Source organism: Trachemys scripta, chromosome 4, assembly GCF_013100865.1.
Source record: "Trachemys scripta elegans isolate TJP31775 chromosome 4, CAS_Tse_1.0, whole genome shotgun sequence".
In the NCBI taxonomy this organism is placed as follows: domain Eukaryota; kingdom Metazoa; phylum Chordata; order Testudines; family Emydidae; genus Trachemys; species Trachemys scripta.
The window spans coordinates 115,011,556-115,036,596 of NC_048301.1; the positions used below are offsets into that span (position 1 = coordinate 115,011,556).

The 25,041-nt window shown below is 46.7% G+C and overlaps 1 protein-coding gene across 1 annotated transcript in view; it reads right to left on the reverse strand.

Moving 5' to 3' along the window:
* Positions 1-896: 896 nt before the first annotated feature.
* LOC117877412 (NACHT, LRR and PYD domains-containing protein 3-like) overlaps positions 897-25,041 on the reverse strand; it is a 44,747-nt gene continuing 20,602 nt past the window's right edge. Inside the window, exons 6-12 of the mRNA XM_034770527.1 lie at positions 24,018-24,107; positions 20,773-20,946; positions 18,366-18,536; positions 17,849-18,019; positions 12,861-12,973; positions 8,069-8,169; positions 897-7,466 (exon numbers count right to left, since the gene is read on the reverse strand). Of these exons, the coding sequence (XP_034626418.1) occupies positions 8,087-8,169; positions 12,861-12,973; positions 17,849-18,019; positions 18,366-18,536; positions 20,773-20,946; positions 24,018-24,107 (802 nt within the window). The 3' untranslated portion in view covers positions 897-7,466; positions 8,069-8,086. The remainder of the gene's footprint in view (positions 7,467-8,068; positions 8,170-12,860; positions 12,974-17,848; positions 18,020-18,365; positions 18,537-20,772; positions 20,947-24,017; positions 24,108-25,041) is intronic.

Here is a 25,041-nt window from a genome sequence, read left to right on the forward strand (position 1 = left end):
GGAGGGAGGCCCGGGAGACTCAGAGGAAGCGCGGGGCCGGGGTGAGTAACAGTCCGGCCTGGCCGCGAGCAGGACTCAGTCGGGCGGTAGGGCGAGGAGGGGGGCGGCCCGCGGGGCCAGGCGGCGGCTGTTGTTGTCCCCCCGGCCAGCGGGACTCGGGAGCAGCCGCTGCTGCAGCTCCCACTGCCGCGGGGGGAGGAAGCGGCCATGGCGCTCCACGGCTGCGGCGCCTCCGAACCCCCCGAGCCGGGGCCTGCTGCGGGGACCCAGCAACGCGCACGCTGGGCCCAGCCCCTGGCCAGTCGCGTCTGGGCTGCTGCCCAGCTGGTGCTATCCCGCGGCGGCCCCAGGGCGGAGGCATCGGCCGCCCAGCCCCATTCGTTCCCCTGCGGGACGGGGGGGCTGGGGCCTGCTGCCCCCACTCCGGGGCCGCCGCGGGATAACACCAGCTGGGCAGCAGCCCAGACGCCGGCCAGGGGCTGGACCCAGCGTGCGCGCTGCTGGGTCCCCGCAGCAGGCCCCGGCTCGGGGGGTTCGGGGGCGCCAGAGCTGCAGCCGCGGAGCGCCATGGCCGCTTCCTCCCCCCGCGGCAGTGGGAGCTGCAGCAGCGGCTGCTCCCGAGTCCCGCTGGCTGGGGGGACAACAACAGCCGCCGCCTGGCCCCGCGGGCTGCCCCCCCTCCTCGCCCAACCACCCGACTGAGTCCTGCTCGCGGCCAGGCCGGACTGTTACTCACCCCGGCCCCGCGCTTCCCCTGAGTCTCCCGGGCCTCCCTCCAGCGCTTGCGGAGGAAGGGTTTTTTTTTTTTGGCCCCGCCCCCCGCCACGTCACCCCCCCCCCTCCGCCCCCCCCGCGTCCCGATATTTGTCTTTGGTGATCTGGTCACCCTAAATATGAAGCAATTTTACATAAGATGTACACCAAATATTTTTCTAAATGTTAATTACGTTTGCCAGTATTACAGTACATTTCACCAAGTTGCAGGTGAAGGGTTTGCTTGTGTTCATTTTGGATAAGATGTGGTTTGCAGGGTGCTTATGCATAGGGAAGCATGCTGTGGCTCACCACCCTAGGAACATTCTAGAGAGGTCAGGGGGAGGGGGTGAGCTCAACATGTGGAGTGAAGAAGTATAAGCATGTGATGAACAAATCCATATATAGAAATGTTAAATCTGATTGGTTAGAGGTTTGTGTAATGTAACTTGTTACGTAAGTGCCATGTGCTATAAAATAACAATGGGAGGGGCTCCTTGCTGGAGGGACTCTGCCTGATTTTTGTACCAAGGGTTCTCTCTTTGTGCACATTGAATAAAGCCTTGTTGAATTGAATTGCATCACGTCACATCGAATCGAAGTCCCTTGATTCTGCCCAGCATCTGACTCATTGGGAACCACAAAATCCCAACAGTTTCTTGGCGCAGCGAGCAGGGTGAGAAATATCCTTCAGGATCACGACCTACAATCAAATTAGAAGGTAAGTTTGTTCATTTTTTATTTGGTTGTGTGTCTCTGACCTGACTGGTGACTCTCATACCTTTTGTAGTAAGCAAGTCTTGCTGTTGGGGAATTGAGGGGTTTGTTGCAGTCTTAAGACATTGTACTTATTGTGGGGGCTGGTTAAGCTGTAAGTTCCTCTGACTAAGTGTTGTTGAAGTGGGAAATCAAAGAGGCCTATAAGGTCCAACAGTTAGTGTAGGGGCAGGTATAGCCATAAGTACCTCTAGGTAATGTGTTGGCTAGCCCAGATCTCCTAATTGGAAATTGTAACTGTGCAGATCAAATAATTTGGAAAAAGGATTAATCTGCTGATTGGGCATTTCAGTCTGAAGTGTTTGATTTGAATAAATTGTTATTAGTCTGTAAACAGAATTGTATTTAAAAGTTTGGAGATTGGAGGATATTTAGGTTTAAAAAAAAGGGGAAAGATGAAGGGATATAGTGATCCACAATATGAAGAGTATATGGTTAGTGATTTGATAACTATTGTAGCAGTAAGTTTATTAGTTTTCCTGTGGAGATATTTTGGCTGTATGACTGGAATAAAGAAGGATAAAATGGCTGGTATGTGTTTAATTGTTGATTATGAACAACTGGTTGGAAAGTGTGATATGCTAAAAGGAAGGGTGGGAGAGTTAGAAGCAGAGGTAGAAAAACTGCAAGCAGAAGCAAAAAAGTATAAAGAAGCAGACTTGCAGGGAAAGAGATCTTGTCCCTCAGCACCTTTGGACCCTGTATGTGGAACATGGGGATATCAGTCTAGTTCCATGGCTCCGGTGAGAGTGCACACTAATCCTAATAAAGGGGAAGGGGACCCTGCTACTGTTAGTCGCCTAGAGCACACTCCTATGAGTCCATTTGACTTGCAGAGCATGTTAAAAGAATTGCCATCCTTGCAGCTTAATAACCCAAACCTACCCTTCTGGGAAAAGGTACAGGAGTGGATGGTAGAGGGAGGCTTACATGCTTTTGATGATCACATAGTGTTTTCAGCCTTGGACATTAGCGATGGCTTTTGGTCTGTTCCTGTGCACCCTGACAGTCAATTTTGGTTTGCATTTGCTGTTAAAGGGAAGCAATATACCTTTACTCGCCTAAGCCAGGGTTTTTATAACTCACCTACTTTGTTTCATAGAGCGTTAGCTGATGTGCTGGCAAAGCTGCCAGACATGGCTTCTTGTGTTATACAGTATGCTGATGATCTTCTTATCTCCTCACCAGATTGCCAAACACACATGAAAGACTTAGAAGAGATCCTGCAGCACTTGGCAGACAGTGGGGTAAAATGTAATGCTAGAAAGGCTCAGATTGCAAAGAAGGAAGTATCATATCTGGGGTATCTAATATCCAAGGGGTACAAGCATTTAACTGTTGCCTGCATTGAGGCTATTAATGCATGCCCACGACCAGTTACGGTCAGGGGAGTTAGAAAAGTGTTGGGGCTATTCAATTTCTGCCGAACTCAAATCCCAAATTATTCAAAGATTGTCCAGCCCTTTAATAATCTACTGAAGGGTGCTGGCGGACAACATGATGCAATTGAATGGACACTTGTATGTGAACAGGCATTTACCACATTGAAGCAGAGGCTAAGTACTGCCCCAGGGTTGGGACTTCCTAATCCATTAATGCCCTTTACATTGTACACGCATGTCAGTGAGGGACATATGGCAGCAGTGTTAATGCAAAAACATGGGGACAAACAGTGCCCAGTAGCATACTACTCTACTAAACTAGATGCTGTCGCTCAAGCAATGTCACCATGCCTCCAGGCAGTGGAAGGAGCTTCTATGACCCTAATTCAGGCCTCACCACTTATTGGTGCACAGGATGTAAATATTGTCGTGCCTCACGCTGTCCTTGCTATTTTATCAGGAAAGAAATCTTCGGCAATCCATGTGGCAAGATGGACTCGATGGAAAACAAGCTTGCTAATGCCTTCGGTACATCTGCAACGAGCGTCATTGCTAAACCCTGCCACCCTCATGCCTACCCCAGATGAGGGACACCCGCATCATTGTTGCCTTAAGGAAGAGCCCATGGACCTTCCATTGGTAAAAGAAACTGAAATACCTGGTGCCCCTTGCCTATACGTGGATTGTTCTTCCTTCTACGTGGACGGCAAGCAACACACAGGATGGGCCATTTGTACTCAAGATGGGCAGCTGGTGGCGCATGGCAGTTTACCTGGAGCATCGGCACAAGTAGCAGAACTACAGGCATTAGTTGCAGCATGTGAAGCTGTGGAAGGTCATGCTGTAAACATATATACTGATTCTAAATATGCGTTTGGGGCTATACATGATTATATTAACTTGTGGGTAAATTGGGGATTCCTGACGAGTACAGGATCCCCAATACAAAATGGGGGGATAGTGGAGAAACTTCATGAAGCCATGCAGAAACCTACCGAAGTAGCAGTGATAAAAGTGAGGGCCCACACAAAAGGGACAGACCCTCATAGCAAGGGGAACCAAAGAGCAGACAAACTAGCTAAACAAGCAGCAGTGGAAGGTAAAGAGACGCAACTGATTGCAGCAACACAGCCTCTCATAAAAACACCAAACTTTTTTGAATTACAGGACATCCAACGTGCTGCACCAAGGCCAGAGAAGTGGTTATGGATGGATAGTGGGGGCAAACTGTGTGATGATAACACTTGGAGAGGTCCAGGGAACACATTAGTGTTACCAAATGTGCTGATGGGAACTATGGTACAAGTGTATCACATGTTGGGACATGATGGAGCACAGAGGGTGATCCACCGGATGTTGAACACCTGATGGTATCTTAAGCTTAATGCAAATGTGCATGATTATGTGAGGAGGTGTGTAACGTGTGCTCAATATAATTCTGTTCCCACAGTGAAAATGAGAATGCAACATCAGCCAAGACCAACACAACCCTTCACGCAGTTACAAATAGAATTAATTGGGCCCCTGCCATGGTGCAGAGGAAAAGAATATGTTCTGGTGATCATGGATCACTTTACTAAGTGGGTAGAAGCTTTCCCAGTGGCCAAGGCCACTGTGTTTGATGTAGCTAAAATATTGATGACCGAAATAATTCCCCGATGGGGACTTCCATGCTTCATTGATAGTGACCAAGGTACCCATTTTACAGGGAAAGACTGGGTCACCAACCTACAAGTGGTTCTCATGTCTATGAGAGCCAGTCCTACTAATCCACATTCCTTATCACCTTTTAAAATGCTGACAGGGCGGGCGATGAGGATGCCAGGAAATCTGTGCATTAGAGGGGGGGGAATTGTATGTCATGGGTGACCAGCTTGTTGAATACTGCAAATTGCTATCTCAGTGTGTCTCACAGGACCCCCGAACTGAACCAGACCCAAAGGCTGGCGAAGAGGATATGTGTGAGGTGCAGCCTGGTGATCAGGTGATGGTGAAAGCCTATAGAAAACGAATCTTTGAACCAGCCTGGACTGGGCCTCACATGGTTCTCTTGGTAACTCCTTCAGCAGCCCAGGTCACTGGAATTCCAGTTTGGGTGCACCTGTCACATGTAAAAGTATACAAGGGTGAGACTCAACATGGGGCACAATAATCCCTGTTTACTCTATGGACTCCTGGAAAGTCATTCTTAATATTGTTAAGTGTTTTCACCAGTTTAAAATTGATGTAGGAATTTTTGTGGTCTACTAATTGTTTTGAGTGGTTTCTGAAACTTGAAAGTTTTTTTAAGACATCTCATCTTAATAATGCTGCAGTGGCTTTCAGTGTTTTATTGATGTAATCACCTGGGGAGGAGCCACTGGATCAGTTGTAAATGCCATTACTCAAGCTATCAAATCTAATAATAGGGACTGGGTTGAAAATTTGTTAGTAGCAGGAATGACAGTTTATTGTGGTGAGAGTCAGGCTCATGTCTAATCAAGTTAGATATTACCTTAACTCAGCAACACAGTTGGTCAGGTCCTCACTGTTGTACTCAGCCATCTATTAAAAACTACTAAAATGTATAAGCAAGCATTGGTCTAGGCGTGTGGAAAAATTGTTATCATCCTGGCATGTTATCATCCTGGTGTTCAACATGAAAGTTGCAGCCCTGATAGGCCACTTGCTCGTGTCACAGGTGCCTTGTTGGGTGAGAGCTGCAGTTCTCAAAGACTGAATACCTTGGATGGTGGCAGGGGAGTGGTCTCTATTGATAACAGGGCATGTTGGGATGATCATTCCAACCTTGGAGGGGTGTTAATTCCTGTGGGTTGGGCTCCTGAATTGGAGGCTCAGCCAGTGCACCCACTCCCATTCTCATGTCACAGACACCTGTGTAAAATAAGGGCCGGAGATAACTATATAGCTTTCCCATGGGACCAATATTCCATCCTGGGAGGATGGGTTTTGTGTATGGGAAACCTGAAGTCAGGACAAGCCTTATCTCAAATGTTGAGACCTGACTTACTGGTGCATGTAATGTTTGATTTAGTGGATGATATAGCAGTGACGAAGGACTCCACTGTCTGGTGTGGATTTGGATGATTAACTTTGGCAGGCAAGCCTTGCTTAAACATCTCATTCTTCCTATTGTGTTAAGCCTTTTAGAAAATATTGGTAGGGCAATTATAGTAATTCAGTGGATAGAAGGGTTTGCTATTGTGGAAACAAAGATTCCATGGGGATGGATTTGGTTGTGTTCTCGCAGTGGGTATGGGGAGTTATTATTATTTTTATTGTAGATATCATTATGTATTATTTAATTCTGTTCTCAAAATTGTAGTAAATTAAGTGTTGATAAAGTTAATCATTGCTCTAATAAATACACGGAAGTGGTGTTAGTGAGGTCTAAGAATTGTTCTTAGCCCCAAAACCAAATGGGGGAGCTGAAGGGTTTGCTTGTGTTCATTTTGGATAAGATGTGGTTTGCAGGGTGCTTATGCATAGGGAAGCATGCTGTGGCTCACCACTCTAGGAACATTCTAGAGAGGTCAGGGGGAGGGGGTGAGCTCAACATGTGGAGTGAAGAAGTATAAGCATGTGATGAACAAATCCATATACAGAAATGTTAAATCTGATTGGTTAGAGGTTTGTGTTATGTAACTTGTTATGTAAGTGCCATGTGCTATAAAATAACAATGGGAGGGGCTCCTTGCTGGAGGGACTCTGCCTGATTTTTGTACCAGGGGCTCTCTCTTTGTGCACATTGAATAAAGCCTTGTTGAATTGAATCGCATCACATTGAATCGAAGTCCCTTGATTCTGCCCAGCATCTGACTCATTGGGAACCACAAAATCCCAACACAGGACAAAACATAAGATCTTGATAGACTTTTTGTCTCCAGGATCTCAGCTGGAAATATTTTCCAAGAGAGAGACTGATATTATAAAAAGGAGGAATAAACACCACAAGCCATGTCCACCCCCTCTCCATGCCCATCACATTCACCGCACCTGAAGCGACAAGACAAAGGAAGCATTTGCTGGATTCTTGGGAGAAGGGGTCCTGACCTAAGAAGTCTGGTCAGTGAGACTGCTGAAGCATGTGGTGAGAGGACTTGACTTTGAATCTAATGTAGCTTCTTAAGTAAGGCAACAGTAAACATTTTATCTCTATTTTTCTTGTAACCATTTCTGACTTTTATGCCTCATTACTCGTACTCATTTAAAATCATTTAAAATTGAAGTGTTTGGGAAATTCCACTTGTAGTGGCAAGATATGAGCATATTATTAATGATTAAGTATTTATTAATTATTATTATTCTACATAATTATTTCTGTGGGAACTTTAGAAATAGTTCAACAGCTAAAGTGAATTTTAAGCTACTCCATGAATAGGGAGATTTCCTAGAATGGATGAAGCTGAAAGAAATCTGAGCTAGCTCTATTACTGCCATAATACAATGAACTTGTACAGTTAGGTGACTGATTTGAGATTCAGAAATGTGCCGATCTGCAGCCTGCCCAGGTGCCCGAAGGATTCATTTGTGTCTTTCAAAAGGAGCAGAGACCTGAAAAGAGAAATGTGTCACTTTTAAGAATAAAGAGTTTCAAATTTGGTGTTCGATTGCCACTGGTCAACAATAATTTGCTAATACTGCAAAACCTGGGTGAAAATCATTGTGCTGTGCTGGTTACACTCCCAATGCCAGTATGGCACAGCGTCAAGAGTGTGCATGGCCCATGACATTAGCACTTGTGCAACAAACAGACCCGGGAATTGAAGAGGAATTAGATAACTTCATTTCTGTGAAGAAGGTATGTCCCAGTTTCAGAGACAACTGCAACTTTGATCCCCCTCCTGGTCTTCTTTGAGGGCACCCACTTAAGGTTCAGGCTCCTAGCCATCACCTCCCTCAGGAAGAGACCTGTGTCTCTCTCCCACCAAACTGAGGTTAGGTATTTCAGTGCCACTGCACTTCACTTGATTTCCCCAGCAGATCTGCCTGGAATCCAGCACATGTGGTTAACCTTTTTCGAGGGGCAACTACGACATATACCTGTTACCAACCAGTCTTCCAAAAGCAAAGCACATTTGTTCCTAGGGTGAAAGCATTACAGAGGAAACATATACAAAACAATAACAGTCCCGATACACATGCTAAAAGCTTACCAGAGGTCATCCTCAGTCTTATGGGGTCCTAGTAAGCCTAAGTCTTTCCAGCCCTTCTGCAAGGGTCAGTGCCCCCTTGGGCAAAAAGCCCTGTCCATTTGCTGGATCAAAAGAGGACAAAAGAAGGCTGGATTAGTTCAGATTCAGCCTTTTGATGCCAAAAGCCCTTTCCTTGTCTGTTGGTCTCTGGAAAACTCAGTTGGTGACAGCACATTCAGACCTCCCCAGGGGATGGGACCTCTCTGGATGTTTTTACAGCCTGAGTGATTCACCTCAATGACCCCCAACTGATTATAGTTCCTGGAGCAGCTGAGGTTATCCCTCCCCTCGGAGTTGCAGACAATCCTTGGCCCACAGTGATACATAAACCATTCACAACCTTAATACAATATGGTCCCCAAACATGCTGCATCCAGTTGCAATGTCTGTCAAGGTGACGACTGATACTAATAAATAATTTGTTTCCCAACCCTACAAACATTTAGGATTAAGGCCTTAATCCCTCTGCAATGTCTTTGCACTTTTGAATCACTCCCATTACTCCCGGCAAGTCCAGGGGCTCACTAATTCCAGCGCAGGTGTCCTGCTTTCCCTATACTGAAGGAGCATCTCTCTTTGGCTAACTGCTCTTTAATGTCTCTCGAAACCTTCCAAATGCCTGTTGTTACATTCAGCTGCCATATTTTATGTTCCTTTCCATTGACTTCATTGGAGTTGGAAGTCAGCTTGTTTAGTTTGAAAAACCTCTTGATTCTTGCCATTTAACCCTTCCTGCTTCCTTTCTGGTTTAGGGCTATGCACGCCTTCTGCACTCTGTGGTATAGGTGACTAACCTCCATGCTGAATCTAAGGATTGTAATTCCCTCACTTTTGGCTGTAGGGTCTTTACTGTGAGCTTCCCCATTTTTAACAACCTCACTTCCTCCAAATGTCAGTGTCATCAGGATAGTTCTGGCAGAATCTCTCCCCTAAAGATGTTACATGCAGTGTTGTAGTCACTGAACCAACTTCTTTCAATCAGCTAGGACTAAATTGAGAACAGCCTCTCCACTCATGTCTCCTGGAACTGGCATTTAAGGTTACAGAAATGTCCAATCCCCTTGTGTTGTTTTTATGATTATATTACAATAGCACCTAGAAGCCTCAACCAGGTTGGAGCCTCACCATTCTCTCTGGGACTCTAAGCAAGGACTTGCTATAATGAGCTTCGTATCTCTCTGGCCATTTTAAGTTTAGCTGGGCAAAGAAGAAGCTTTCAGCAAGAGTTGCTTTAACTGATAAATAGAGTCCTCAATGTACAGAGCAGAGATTCTGTTTCAGCATAGCCCCCCCATGGATTGGGGGAATTAACCTTTCGGCTCTCATTGACACCTATGGTGTGTCTCAAACTCAGTCTTTAGAAGGGGCTGAATTTCCTTGTTAAATTATGGTCCTTGGGTCAGGAAATAAATGTCAGACTCCACACTACCCTCGGTCCACAGCAGAGCTCCCACTGATGGCAATAGGAGGTTGGCACAGAGATCCAGGGTAGATGGTGGCCTTTAAGTAGATACCAACCAATGAAAAGTTCTGTTATTATTTCTTCAGTATCTTCCTGTCACATTCAGTATCACTACTGGGTAAATCTCCTCTCCTTTAGGACTATTTCTTATTTCTGTCCTTTGTTTAGCTCCCCCCTTCACTGTCTGTGCATCTCCTCTTTTTTAACTTGTATATTTCTTTCCCTGTATTAACTCTCTGTGACACTCTGTACCTCAAAATAGCACCCTGGAACCCCTGTATGCACAACTGTGATATGATTATACTATGTTTTGTACAAAGTATAATTTGTGAGGTAGCATTTAAAAAGTTTTGATCTGTTGAGCATTACTATCCTGTTAAAGGTATGTACTATCATTGCATGCGTAGAAAACTCATGCCTCCTGATACTGTGTGGGCACAATGTAAAGGGGAAGACATATGATCGCTCTATATGTCTCCTGTGGAGTACCTTCCAGCCTTCCCTGGGCAATTCCTGGGGTCACAGGAGCAGGGAGCATGTGCCTCTGGCCCCAGCTAGGCAGAAGCCTGGGAACCTGCTTCCAGCACCTTCCCCAGCAACCTCCCAGCATGCGACCAGCCGGGGACTGCTGCTCTCTCCCCACCCCACTAGAGTTACCTACAGGGAGGGGTCTCTGTCCTGTTCCCACTATGCCTCCCCTGAGCACATTTGGCACATTGAATAAAGCCTTGTTGAATTGAATCGCATCACATCGAATCAAAGTCCCTTGATTCTGCCCAGCATCTGACTCATTGGGAACCACAAAATCCCAACACAGGACAAAACATAAGATCTTGGTAGACTTTTTGTCTCCAGGATCTCAGCTGGAAATATTTTCCAAGAGAGAGACTGATATCATAAAAAGGAGGAAAATACACCACAAGCCATGTCCACCCCCTCTCTATGCCCATCACATTCACGGCACCTGAAGTGACAAGACAAAGGAAGCATTTGCTGGATTCTTGGGAGAAGGGGTCCTGACCTAAGAAGTTTGGTCAGTGAGACTGCTGAAGTCAAGTATGCAATGGGGGCTGCCTAACCTCCATGTCACAGCCAGGATCTTTCTAGCACTTGGAGAGAAAGGCTAAGTGAGGGTTGATGACATCACTGCTTGGCCTCTCTCCTCCCCCATGTCAACACCTGGGAGGTTGTTTGGAAGACAAAGACTTTGAACTGGGGAGATTGGTCCCAGGCTGGGAAGGGAATTCAGCCTGTCTGTTAAGAACTGTAAACTGTCTGGAACAGCCAGTGAGGTGAGAAAAGCTGTTTGCTTCAAATCTTGTTTAGTTTAGTAAAGTTTAGGATTTAGCCTGCAATTCTATTTTTATTTCTTATGTAAGCAACTTTGACCACTGTGTCTAACACTTAGAAAGATTTGAAGTGTTTATTTCTGTAGTTAAAAAACTTTTTTTTAATGTTTTAACCTTACCAATGAGTTTGTCTAAAGTGCTTGGGGAATCTGTTCAGATTACAAAGACTGGTATGTGTCCACTTTCCTTTAATGAAGTGGTGAACTAATTAATGTGCTTGCACTGTTCAAGAGAAGGTCTTGAGCAGTATAAGATGGTATATCACCAGAGTGCAACGCAGGTGGGGCTGGAGAGATTGGCTGGGGTCTTTCTGGGTATAATTCATGAGTAGCTTAGAGAAAATTCACGCAACTCAGCTGGGTGTTGACGTCCACATGTTGATGGCTGAGTGATCACAGCACTTGGAGGGGTTTGCGGCTTATCACTAGCACAGCATGATAAGAAATAGAGCAGGTTAAAGAGATTAAGGGGACTCAGTGGTCCCACAGTTCCAAATTGTGCCCTGGGGGGATGTCAAACTCCCATCCTGCCACACGTATAAGCCTGCTTTCAGTGGTGAAAGTAGGGCGATCCGGTCAGGTACACCGCATACCAGTAACCTATTTATAGCCAGTACGACGTACCGGAAAGACACAGGAGGAGTTGCCCATGCTGGCACTCCTCCAGCATGGCTGTACCACCCCGAGCCCTACCACAAAGCTGCGGGCCTGCGCCTCTTGTCTGGGGTCTGTACAGCAGTCCAACCAGAGGACAGGGCTGGGGGGGCGGAGCTGGGGGTGGTAAAGCCGCACTGGAGCAGCTGCCAGCGTGGGGCTGCCTGGGAGCCACAATAGCGAAAAGAGCAGAACCCCACGCCGGCAGCTCCTCCGGCACAGCCATACCGACCCAGCTCCGTCCCCAGCCCTGTCCTCTTGCGGGGCTGCTGTACAGACCCCGGACAGGACTCAGCAGATGCAGCTGTGTGGAAGGGCTGGGGGTGGGGGCGGGGCTGGGGTGGTACAGCGGCGCCAGAGGAGCTGCGGGTGTGGGGCTTGGTTGCCAGCATGTCTGAAAAAAAAAATATTCTCTGCTGTCAGAGGGAGCTGGTTTGAAGCTCTTCTGCTGGCAATTCCCAAAGCAGGTGTGACTGTGACCCGGCTATTGTTCCAGACAGCAAGTCCTCCTCTCCTCTTACCAGCCCACACAGCAGCTGTGCCATGTCCACGGACTGGGAACGCTCCCCACTCCCCCCAGGGGTCACGTGAGGCAGCCACATACCGCCCCCTCCTTTAGCTGGTGCAGCGTACCAGTAAGAAATGATTTCTACTTGCATCACTGCCTGCTTCCCACCTGTTTCCCCATTTCATCCCCTAAAATGATCAGCAATGAAATAGTTCACGTTGACATTGAATTGGGGATTAAGAACTAACACCCCAGAGAGATTAATGAGGGGAAGGGTTAGCATTAGTATTCACACCTCCCAAGGTCCTCAGGCCATCTGCTGACTCAGCCAGACATCACTGCTTCAGTGACACTAGTTTCACATAGAGGAAATTCTTGGCCTCACAGTTATGAAGAAAAAGTTATTTTTAAAAAGTCAATAAAGAAAAGCTAAGATACCATAGAATCTGAGTATGTGATGCAGCAACAAAAATACATCACATGGGCCAGGAGTTTAACACCCCAGATTTAAAAGGGAAATCAGTTCCCCCTTAAAATCTTTTACACCATTAAGATTCCTTTACGGGAATCAAAAACTGTCTCAAGATTTGTTAATCAGCTATATGGCCTTTTATCAATCACTGAAGCCAATATGTAGCAATGATTAACAGCAGAACAAGTCCAACCTCCTGACAGTGCATCACAAAAATATTCCACATCATTTCTGAACTCAAAGACGTTAGTCTACAGATGAATGTATGACACTGAGATAGAAGACATTGCATCCTCCTTGTCTTTGTACCTGGGTTCTGATGGCTGGATGCTGCATTATGCACAATTGACAAACCAGGTTTTATCTGCAGCAAAACTTCCAATTCTTTGGTTGTTTTTTCATCTATATAGATTTCTGACAAGCTGTGAAAACAAAAATGAACCATGACAAACAACTATCAACCTAACTTCAAGCTTGTAAATATTTATCAACAACTTAATGGAAATGAAGCTTTATAGAGCATTGCAGTTTTAATCACAGATGCCACAAAAGTCAGTGTTAAAGTTACAATAAGACAAGACAGCTTTAGAAAGTACAGAAATGCAGAATTAAGGTCCCCCATCAACACTAACTCTGTCCTCCTAACCCCTGCCATCCTGTGCACCCTCCATGTCAGGGAGATGTGTGTCTAAAAGCATCACAGAGTAACGTGTTAAATCTCAGACAGCTTGGCAGTTCAACCAGAAATATCTCAAACCCCACGTTACTGTGGAGTTTTCTCCGCAGGCATCTTAAAGGAATCTGACCTTATGTGGCATAAATATTGATAACTTTGAAGACATACCCAAGGATAGACATGAAGGGAGAGCTACTGTCAATAACGGTTGTGAAAGTTTGAGGAAGACAGACAAGAAAAACTGATGGAAAAAAGGGCCAAGCATCATGCAAAGTCTTCCATGGGAGCCTGCATGTTTGTGTGTGACGTGTTTGCGGTCTTGCTCCTCATGGGTCATGCTATACAACCACTTGAGTACACGTGCAATGCTGTGACATCATCATCGGATAGGACAGACAGCCATACATGAGTTCCTAATATATTTAGCAACAATTGACTAGTTTGGTGTTAGGAAGGAGATAACATTGCTACTGTGTGCAGTACTCTTTGGAGGGGTGGGGGAAGGGTAACCCAATTGCACCCTTGTATTATTTGGTGAATAGTTTAGAAATCTAGATAAATAGGGTTTTTAATTGTTTTGTAAAGGGTTCACTAGCCAAATATTGACCAAAATTCTACAAATTGGCAGAGAATATTTCAACTAGAACTGGTTAGAAAATGTTTCCCTCCATCCATCCCCTCATCCCCCAAATGTTCACCTGTTAAATTGGGGAAAGAAACCCTGAAAAAAACAAAACAAAAATATTTTGGTTTTCAGCTGAAAGTTCTTGAGTTTTGAGTGTGCTGTTTCCTGAAGGAAGGTTGAGAATTTGATAAGAAAGCAGATACTATATGTGAAAATTTCCATTTAGTTCTAAACTCAATTTTCTGTCAAATGAACTTTTGACAAAAAAATTTCAACCAGCCCTAATTTCAACCAGTTCTGCTGCTGACTTCTACTTGTTAAGCAGGGAACTTGCCCACAGGAGCCGCTGTGTCTCTTGGAAAGCTCCTGCCTCCTTTCGCCCTGCTGGGGTGGGCGCCATGGCCTGACTGTCTCCCATGATGCACCACAGTCTCTTCCTGTGACTGAGCTCTGCAGTGCAGGCCCATCATGGGGGACATATGCTGGAAGGGAAATGCAGCTGATAAGTGAAAATAGGGGGATGAGGGACCCAAACTACAATTCCCATGGGGCACTGCAGCAGTTCAGATAGACACAAAGATTAATGTTGACCTGCCCTGAAATGAAATGTTTTTTAACCAAAAAAAAAAAAAAAAGTTGAAAATAAGTTGAAAGAGCTTCAAAAAGACCAACATTTTCCCATAGAAAATTTCATTTCTGAAAAAAACAAAATTTTCTATTGAAAAAATACCTGTGGGAACTTCCAGACCAGCTCTACTAGCTGTTGTACAAACACTTGGGGAGACACTATCCCTGCCCTGAAAATCACACACCCGGGGGAGAATTCTCCCTCCTTCTATGGCCCCTGCACACTGCTGCAGCAGCATACTGGGCAGTAACTGCCCCTTAGCTGGTGTTCATGTGTGTGTGGGTGGGAAATTCCCCCAGTACTAGCACTGTGCCGGACAGTCACAGGCTGCTTTGTGCAAGCCCCGGTGTAGGAGGTTGGAGGATTCAACATCGATTCACCAAGGGCAAGTCATGCTTGATCCAGGGCCGGCTCTAGGTTTTTTGCTGCCCCAAGCAAAAAAATTTTTTGGCTGTCCCCCATCCCACCCCTCCCCCCAACAACTGCACCCTCCTGCGGCCCCAGCCCTGGGTCACTAGTAACTCGCTCCCAGGGCGGGTCATTCAGCAGGAATTTTGGATGTGCACAGAACACAGACAGGATTGGTTCCCATATGGTTACAAAACTGCAGTAAAGTGGAACAATTTTCAGCCTGTGTGACTGGAGGATATCTGGATGCATATTATAAGACTGTCCTACATAAATGAGAAAAAGTTGAGGTGCCTTTATTATTCTTTCGTTCCATTCTTTGTTTCTATGGGGAATGCACTATCACGGTCTTCCTTTTAAACAAATAAAACTAAAACTTAAAAAAGCAATGGCTGTTGAAAATAGCAATTCCAGTCCTAATAACCACTGGGAAGCATTTCTTGCTCAATTTATTCTACGTTTTCTACAGCAAGTTACAGTGGATCAGTATATTTGATTTGGGGGCAATGAAGTAACAGCTGCCCAAATTGAGCTTGAGCACTCCTGAATTTTGAGGGTGTTCAAATCTGGAAGGCAGGTGTTGCATTCCCTTTCTGAATATTAGCTATATCTGGAAAGGAAAAGCCATTTTCTGCTTCCATGGCTCAGAAGTGGAAATCCTCCTAAGTGCCTTGTACTGTATCTAAAGCTGCCCAGGTCCAGAGCCTCCCCTCCCTTACTTTTCATTTTAAATTCTAGTGGGATCCACATACCTCCCTTGCTAGGCTTCAGATAGAGAGGTGCACCGTCCATTTAGTCCCCCCAATTCCTTCTTTGGGGGAGAGCCCAGGGCTGGGGCGACAGGAGGTGCGGGTGGGGGGGGGAAGAGCCCAGGGCTGGGGCGGCAGGGGGTGTGGGTGGGGGCCAGAGGCTGGGGTGGCAGGGAGTGCGGGGGTGGGGGGAGAGCCCAGGGCTGGGGGAGCAGGGGAGTGCAGGTGGGGGCCAGAGCTAGGGCAGCAGGTGGTGCGGGGGGAAAGAGCCCACGACTGGGGCAGCAGGAGGTGCGGGTGGGAGGAGAGTCCAAGGCTGGGGCAGCAGGAGGGTGCAGGTGGGGGCCAGAGCTGGGGCGGCAGGGGGTGCGGGCGGGGGAGAGTCCAGGGCTGGGGCAATACAAGGGTGCGGGGGGAGCCCAGTGCGGCAAAAAACCTAGAGCTGGCTCTGTTCCTACCATTCACAGCAAGCTGCAGATTTTACTTCCATACTCCTTCCCCCACCCTTTCCTGTTGCTAGTGGCCAAGGGAATGCTGGGAAATGTAGTTCTTTCCCTGCTCCAGGGCTGGCTCTATAGGCAGGGAGCTAACCAAGGAACTACAGCTCCCAGGGCCCCCTGTTGGTTCTCAGCTCCCATGCTGGATTCTTGCGCCCCTTGCAAATCTGCCGCCCCAAGCAACTGCTTGCTTTGCTGGTACCTAGAGCCGGCCCTGGCCTGATCAACCTAATTGCCTTCTATGATGAGATAACTGGCCTGTTGATATGGGGAAAGCAGTGGATGTGATATATCTTGATTTTAGCAAAGCTTTTGATACGGTCTCCCACAGTATTCTTGCCAGCAAGTTAAAAAAGTATGAATTGGATGAATGGACTATAAGGTGGATAGAAAGCTGGCTAGATTGTCGGGCTCAATGGGTAGTGATCAACGTCTCAATGTCTAGTTGGCAGATGGTATCAAGCAGAGTGTCCCAGGGATCGGTCCTGGGGCCGGTTTTGTTCAACACCTTTATTAATGATTGGGGTGACGGGATTAATTGCACCCTCAGCAAGTTCGCAGATGACACTAAGCAGGGGGGAGAGGCAGATACAATGGAGTGTAGAGATAGGGTCCAGAGTGACCTAGACAAATTGGAGGATTGGGCCAAAAAAAATCTGACAAGGTTCAACAAGGAAAAGTGCAGAGTCCTGCATATAGGACAGAAGAATCCCATGCACAGCTACAGGCTGGGGACCAACTGGCTAAACAGCAGCTCTACAGAAAAGGATCTGAGGATTACAGTGGATGAGAATCTGGATATGAGTCAGCAGTGTGCCCTTGTTGCCAAGAAGGCCAATGGCATATTGGGTTGCGTTAGTAGGAGCATTGCCAGCAGATCAAGGGAAGTAATTATTCCTCTCTATTCGGCACTGGTGAGGCCACACCTGGAGTACTGCGTCCAGTTTTGGTCCTCCCACTACAGAAGGGATGTGGACAAATTGGATAGAGTCCAGTGGAGGGCAGCAAAAATGATTAGGGGCTGGGGCACATTACTTATGAGGAGAGGCTGAGGGAACTGGGGTTATTTAGTCTGCAGAAGAGAAGAGTGAGGGGGGATTTGATAACAGCCTTCAACTACCTGAAGGGGGGTTCCAAAAAGGATGGAGCTCGGCTGTTCTCAGTGGTGGCAGATGACAGAACAAGAAGCAATGATCTCGAGTTGCAGTGGGGGAGGTCTGGGTTGGATATTTGGAAACACTGTTTCACTAGGAGGGTGGTGAAGCACTGGAATGGGTTACCTAGGGAGGTGGTGGAATCTCCATCCTTAGAGGTTTTTAAGGCCTGGCTCAACATAGCCCTGGCTGGAATGCTTTAGCTGGTGTTGGTCCTGCTTTGAGCAGAGGATTGGACTAGATGACCTCCTGAGGTCTCTTCCAAACCTAATATTCTATGATTCTAGGAGGCAGGTTGCCTAAATGACATTGTTGGCTGTTTGAGGCCCTGACCAGCCTGGAGTCAGAATGGCACAAAGGAAGGTTAAAGCCACTTTGGCCCCCTCCTCTGTGTTGCACTTGTGTGCGCAGCGCCTCCTGGAGGCACAGAACACACTCAGCCCATACAGATCAGCCCAATTCACCTCATTGGGCCATGCAGTCCATACACAGCTAGGTGACTGGAAGCCCAGCACACACTGCAACACATTCTTTTCATATAGAAAGCAGAAGTCACTTACTCAAGCTTCTCTAACTTGCAGTTTGGATGTTTCAGTCCTTCACACAAAAGCTTCACTCCTGAATAACTCAGCTTATTACCACTCAGGTTCAATTCTCTCAGGGACTGGTTTGAGCTGAGAAGAGAGGAGAGATCTCCACAGCAAGCATCGGTCAGATGGCAATCCCAAACCCTGCAGAGATGGAGATGGGCACAGTGAACAGACAGTAGGCTGACCAGATGTCCTGATTTTATAGGGACAGGCCCAATATTTGAGGCTTGGACCAGTAGAAAATGGATTTTCATGTGGCCATTATGAACGTTTGTGTACAACCAAAAGATGTAATGTACAAAACCCACATTTACCTGCCCAAATGTCTGTGCACACAATTTAGTAATTGTATATCCAGGTGCTCCTGCAAATGCAGGTGATTTCGTAAGTGAAAATAGGACCTCAAAAAATTATCAGTGCAAAATTCAGCACTTTTGCAAAGGCTGGTGTAACAAGGAAAGTATCAAGGAACCAAGCACTGACTTACACTAATTTCTGCAGTTTACAGCTGGGATGTTTCAGTCCGTCACACAGAAGTTTAATTCCTGAATCTCCCAGTTTATTCCCACTCAGCTCCAGCTCGGTCAGGGACTGGTTTGTACTGAGGGCAGCAGAGAGATCCCCACAGCAAGCAGCTGTGAGACAGCACTGCCACAACCTGCAAAGTGAACAGAGAGAACAATAATCATCTCCTTAAATAAAGGGGTCAGTATTTGCTTCTCTTAGTGCAGTGACAGTTCCTTCTTTCCGGTAACTTGGTAGTTCCAGTGTCTATAAAGCCTGTATGCATGTCATCCAATGCATTTCAATTATTAAAATTCATTACATGATGAATTCCTGACTCATATTTTATTTGTGCACAATGCAAGAAGATTTTCAGAATATTTCAGATAGCGTCTGGCTCATCACCCGAGACTGCTATAACACCAAATATATGGCAGAATGTGGATAAAACACAGAGCAGGGGACATACAATTCTCCCTCAAGGAGTTCAGTCACAAATTTAATTAACGCATTATTTTTAATGAGCGTCATCAGCATGGAAGCATGTCCTCTGGAATGGTGGCCAAAACATGAAGGGGCATATGAAAGTTTAGCACATCTGGCATGTAAATACCTTGCAATGCCAGCTACAACAGTGCCATGCAAACGTCTGTTCTCGCTTTCAGGTGACATTGTAAATAAAACGTGAGCAGCATTATCTCCAGTAAATGTAAACAAACTTGTTTCTCTGAGCGATTGGCTGAATAAGAAGTAGGACTGAGTAGACTTGTAGGCTCTAAAGTTTTTCATTGTTACAATGTACATCTGTAAGTTGTGCTTTCACAATAAAGAGATTGCACTATGGTACTTGTATGAGGTGAATTGAAAACTACTATATTTTAATCATTTTTACAGTGCAAATATTTGTAATAATAATATAAAGTGAGTATTGTACACTTTGTATTCTGTGTTGTCATTGAAATCAACATATTTGAAAATGTAGAAAAACATCCAAAAATATTTAATAAATGTCAATTGGGATTCTATTGTTTAACAGTTCGATTAAAACTGCGATTAATTTTTTTAAGCGTGATTTTTTTTTTGAGTTAATCACGTGAGTTAACTGCGATTAATCGACAGCCCTACCATCAAGCACGTTTACACCTGTTTGACTGTGTCCACCCTTGGGGGAAATGTGTCTGTCTTGGTAAGGTGGAGAGTGACCTGGGGACAAGCAAGGAGAGGGAGGAGGCAGGTCACACTGGATTTTAAGGAAGGGTTACAAGACGCCTGAGTTTGTGGTCATGGGATTACATGAGAACGGAGAAGTCGAGCCGCTTGGTTAAGATGATGGCAGAACTGAAGGACGTCAGCACAGTGGCAGGACTCCCACCACAGATGCTCAGTGAAGGATCCATCAACACCACTTCCTGCCCTGCATGTGTTGACACATCCTTCTCCTGCTGAGTTTGCAAGACTGGTTGGATCTCAGCACATGGTATTTATTACTGATTAATAAATATTTGCATTGCAGTAACATGTAGAGCAGGGGCAGGCAAACTTTTTGGCCTGAGAGCCACATCGGGTTTCCAAAATTGTATGGAGGGCCGGTTAGGGGAGGCTGTGCCTCCCCAGTCAGTCAGGCTTGGCCCGGCCCCCACCCCCTATCCGACCCCTCCTGCTTCTTGCCCCCTGGGATTCCTGTCCCATCCAACCCCCCCTGTTCCCTGTCCCCCTGCAGCCCCCGGAACCCCTGCCCCTGACTGCCCCCTGCTGCCCCATCCAATCTCTCCTCTCCTTCCTGGATGCCCCCTGGAAACCCCTACCCCCATTCAATCCCCCTGTTCCCCACCCTCTGACTGCCCTGAACCCTATCCACACCCCCGCCTCATCCAAACACCCCTGCCCTCTATCTAACTCCCCTGCTCCCTGCCCCCTAACCGCGCTGCCTGGAGCACAGGTGGCTGGCGGCACTACAGCTACGCTGCCCAGAGCACCAGGACAGGCAGCTGCGCCGCCAGCCATGCCACCGTGCAGCACAGAGCACCGGGTCAGGCCATGGCTCTGCAGCTGTGCTGCCTGGCAAGAGCTCGCAGCCCCACCGCCCAGAGCATTGTGCCGGCAGCGGGACAAGCTGAGGCTGCGGGGGAGGGGGAACAGCAGGGGAGGGACAGAGGCTAGCCTCCCAGGGCAGGCCCTCAGGGGCCAGGCAGGAGGGTCCCGCAGGCCGTAGTTTGCCCACCTCTGATGTACAGGCTTCAACCAGGTCTAGGCCTCAGTGTCCCAGGTGCTGTACAAAAATATGACAATCTCTGCCTCAGAGAACTATTAGGACAAAGCAGGTGGGTGAAACAACACAGAGATTAGCGAAAAAGTCACGTACTAACAAAATACGGCACTGGGTCACTTACAGCAGTGTCTGCAGTTTACAGTGTGGATGTTTCAGTCCCTCACACAGATGTTTCAGTCCTGAGTCTCCCAGTGTGTTAGCACTCAGATCCAGCTTTTCCAGGGACCGGTTTGTAAAGAGAGTCTTAGGGGAGAGGTCCTCAGGGAAAGCAGATGAGAGTTTGCAGCTGGACAAGCTGAAGGGAAGAAATGAACAGATCAAAGTTACCTCTGCACTGTATGAAACAGTTACTAACCTTGCATGGTGGGTGAACTCTGCATTCGGAGAGGCTAGCCCTCTGCCCCACCTGAGGCCTGCGCCTACCTCACCCCACCAGAGCCAGAGTAGCCCCGAGCCCCTCATTGCAGCTTGAGCCCCCCCATTCCCCCATTGCAGCCTAAGCCCCTTCCCCCCCGTCCAAACCGCATCCCCGTCTGCCTGGGTCCCGAGCCACTGGCAAGCCCAGGCACGAAGCTCTGGGCCACTGACCCGAGCCAAGCCCACACCAGCTTCAGGGGAGAGGCGGAGCAAGGGCGGGGCCTCGGGGCACAGCGTGAGTGGGGTCACGTCCTGGGTTTAGGGAGGCTTAGCCTCCCCTGGTCTATTATATCTGCCATCCATGTTACTAACGGTTCTGTAACTGTTGTTCTTCAAGTGTATTGCACATGCCTCTTCCACATTAGAAACATTTGCAGGCCCAGTGCACAATTGTCAGAGATTTTTCCATCAGCAGGGGCAGTGCATGTGTCCTCCACTGGCACGCGGTGCCATGTGATGGTATAAAGGCTGGAGCTGCCCCCGATCCTCCTCAGTTCGTTCTAACCAAAAAGACTCATTATGGAGAGATAGGAGGGTGGGATGTGGAATAGACACATGCAACACATCTTGCAGAACAGTTACAGAACAGGTTAGTAATTTTTCTTCTTCTTCTTCTTCGAAATAAAGTGGAAACCTAAAGTGGAACGCACATGTGCTGTCACTTGAAGAAGAAATGCTGGATGATGGATTCCATCATTTCATAGGGTTTAAGGCCAGAAGGGACCACCCGATCATCTACTCTGATCTCCTGTAGATCACAAACCACTACACAGCACCAGGTCACCCCTATATTAAAACCAAAGACTTTAGTTAGCCCAAAACATTTCAGTCCTCAGGAAACTAAACTGTTGTGCACCAGCAGCAGAGAACAAGAGAGACTGAGGTGCCACCAATGGCTGAGGTCCCTGCAAAGGCAGGGAAGTGATTTGGTGAGATACACACAGATAATATCAGCAGGAGATCTGAGCCCCACACTGCAGAAGATGACAACCTCCCTCCCCCGTCCAAGTCCCTGCCAATCTGACATGGGGGAAATTCCTTCCCAACCCCAAATCTGGAGATCAGTGTATGACTGAGCATGTGAGCAAGACACCCCAGCCAGGCATCTTAGACAGATGGGTTATCTGTACCATCTCAGAGCACTGGTCCACTCCATCCAGTGTCCCATCTCCAGCTCATCTGGAGTACTGTGTCCAGTTTTGGGCCCCACACTACAAGAAGGATGTGGAAAAATTGGAAAGAGTCCAACCCTGATATTCTATGATTCTATGATATCTGAATGCAGAGCTGCAAGCAGCATTATGGGCATGTTGAGGCAATGCAGGCACAGAATCAGTGAAGCATGTGATCTGGTCTGGAGGAGCTCTGACCATCTGGTCAATCCAGAGGTTTACAGCTGAGGCAGCCAGACCCCCCAGAGATTTCTTTTGATGCACCCATCCCAAGCCTATCAGAGAGCAGGAGCCTTCTCCCACTTCTAGGGAGCCTAAAATTTAATTCTGGAGGTCTAAAAACTATGGATAAAACTTCACAGTACAGTTACACTAGGGAGACAGGACAGTTTAACAACACTTCAGGAAATACAGGCCTGCTAACAGGGGCCTGATCCTGCCTCACACAAATAGTCCTTCCTACTAAATAATTAATTACTAAGTAAAGCAGTGTCCCCTTTACTTCCCGGAGACTAATTACATGATGACGGTATTACAGGATCAGATTCTAGCAGCATTCTCACACCAGAATTCATAAAAGAATAATCTTGATGATTTACAGTTTTTTTGCCTAGAAAACAATATACCCTTGTCTACAAAATACTTGTCTACCTTACCTTCAGAAACATGAAAAATATGGACATGATTGATTAGTAATTGTGACTGTAATTTATCCTTCTCCTCCCTTTCCCTCCCCCTTCCCTTTCTGTTCCCCTACCCGCGATCTGTTTGTTATGCCCACTTGTAGTGCCTTGTCTTTTCCTAGGTCCCTGTTCCCTTGGCACACAGTAGGATGTTCAGGGGAATGGGATGGAAGGGTGTCAAGTGGCTTAGAAGGACGCACAGCTGGGCAGGTCCTGAGACAGGACAGAACAGACAGAGGTGGGGATGAAATGAAAAGCAAAAACAGAGCAAGTGTGATTAACTTTTGTTCAGTAAAGGACAAAACACGTATCACAATGGAAAGACATTAAAATAAATAACAGGACAATCTTGAGTGGGAGGGTCAAAGTGTGCTAAGGAAATTTAGTGTGCAGCAGCAGGTCCCACACAGCCAGTTGGTGCACGGTTCCCCAGCTCACTGTACATTAAGCCCTAAGTAAGAACTGTAGCATTTGTAGTACCTGCACAGAGCCATAGTTTAGACAGGCTACTAGGGGGCCATACGTGAGCTGCAGACAAGTTCTCAGCTAGCAGGAAATGAAGGTCACTAGGTCACTTACCCTAGTGTCCCAAGTCTCTGCACATTCAACAATCACCCCACTGTCCCCAGGAGACAATTTAAGGAAGAGAACATTTGGGCAAATCCAGCACCTTTCTCAATGGCCACAGAGCAACCCTTTATTCCTCTGTGCAGGGGTAGGCTGGATGTGTGAGACGCTCTGCAGAGGGTGGGTCTCTCTCTCTCTCTCTCTCACCATTAGCATTAGGATGAATTAGTTTCTGTGAAGAAACTCCACCGTCGCTCTCTGCCCTGGGTGAGGAGGAGTCCTCCACCTTGTGCATCAGCCCAGCACCTGGCCTACTTACTGGGCGGGGGCAGAGACAAGGGTTTGCCACACGGTTAGTTTAGTGTTTTCATGGAGTTGATTCTTTAGATGTTTACTATGATTTGCAGCTCAGAAATACATTTCAAACAGAATATAGAGTTTACCAGGCAATGTGCAGAAATGCATTGCTGCCAAACTCCTGGTATAGCAGCAGTAACAAAAGGGCTGTAAGAGAGGAGTTTGCTTACGATATTGTCTTTAGTTTACAGTTTGGATCCTTCAGTCCTTGCAACAATGCATATGCAGCTGAAGTTCTTGGATCTTTCATCAGTGGGTTCCTAGAAGAGAGAATGCGAGTTTTAAATATCATTTCCTAAATGCAGATTTCCCATCGCTTTTCCCGAAGATGATGGGGTAGGTTTTATTCCACAGCAGACATTTATTATCCTCTTTAAAAAGAAAACAAAGGGAAGCATATGAAGACACCACAGTCCATTGTTCTGGTGTCATGTTAGTTATTCATTCCTAAGAGTGGCGTAACCCACACTAATCCTGTGTAGTATTTGCTCCATCTAGTGGCTCGGCCATATAAAAGAGGAACAGGAGTACTTGTGGCACCTTAGAGACTAACAGATTTATTAGAGCATAAGCTTTCGTGGACTACAGCCCACTTCTTCGGATGCATATCAGTGGGCTGTAGTCCACGAAAGCTTATGCTCTAATAAATCTGTTAGTCTCTAAGGTGCCACAAGTACTCCTGTTCTTCTTTTTGCGGATACAGACTAACACGGCTGCTACTCTGAAACCTGTCATATAAAAGAGGGTTATGGGTGAGCTGCTTCTTTCAGTGAAAATCCTGCTATGCCTTTTCAGTTTGGCAAGGGAGAAGGAATATATCCCAGAAGAATGGGAAAGAGGGTTCTTAATCAAACTCCCTTACAAAGAAGATTTGAGTGATTGTGACAAATGGCACAAGAATACACTTCTTTCAGGCCCAGGGAAAGTTTTCTGTGCAATCATCCTAAATCAGAATTAACTAAAAGTGTGAATTTGAAGTGGCTAAATTAAACCACATTAAATCCCTGTGTGGACACTGTTATTCAGAATTTAAATGGCTTTTGGAAGTGAATTAAACTAAACCTAATTAAGGCCACTTTAATTCTGCATAGCAGCATCCCCGCAGGGATTTAACATAGTATAATTAATCCACTTCAAATTTATGTCTTTAGTTCATTCAAATTAACTTTCCTGGATGTCTTCATGTAGACAAGC